The sequence below is a fragment of the Apaloderma vittatum genome, unplaced genomic scaffold (genome assembly GCF_000703405.1).
Source record: "Apaloderma vittatum isolate BGI_N311 unplaced genomic scaffold, ASM70340v1 scaffold33840, whole genome shotgun sequence".
Classification (NCBI taxonomy): domain Eukaryota; kingdom Metazoa; phylum Chordata; class Aves; order Trogoniformes; family Trogonidae; genus Apaloderma; species Apaloderma vittatum.
In genome coordinates this window covers 4,971-5,314 of record NW_009696806.1, presented here as the reverse complement: position 1 = coordinate 5,314, position 344 = coordinate 4,971, and the positions used below count along the sequence as shown (strand labels likewise).

General features: G+C 65.7%; 1 protein-coding gene across 1 annotated transcript in view; it reads right to left on the bottom strand.

Annotated features, from left to right (window-relative positions):
• Positions 1-91: 91 nt before the first annotated feature.
• The window catches only part of MYO18A (myosin XVIIIA), a gene marked incomplete at both ends in the record, with an annotated part of 5,067 nt that continues 4,814 nt past the window's right edge, over positions 92-344 (bottom strand). The window contains one exon of the mRNA XM_009876349.1: positions 92-214. Coding sequence (XP_009874651.1) covers positions 92-214 — 123 coding nt within the window. The remainder of the gene's footprint in view (positions 215-344) is intronic.

Here is a 344-nt window from a genome sequence, read left to right as displayed (position 1 = left end):
GGGTGGTAGCGCGGAACCCATTGGTGCCCACCCGACAGACCTGTTCTCTCACTCTGTCCCCTGCCAGCCCCGTGCCCGGCCCTGCACCCACCTGCTGCCCTTCAGGCTGCCGTCATCCGAGAGTGCTTTGGAGGAGCCTTTGTTCTTGGAGAGCCAGGACTTCACCCCGTCCACACGCTCCTCCAGCTCCGAGTCCACGTCTGAGTCGCCGTCACTGCCGGAGGAGCAGGTCAGGGGGGGAGAAAGCAAGAGGTGAGCTTGGGGCGGTGAGATTTTGGGTGCTGGGGGAGGGAAGCTGCGCAGCCAGGCTCCAAACTCCCCCAGCACCCACTGCCTGCCCACCC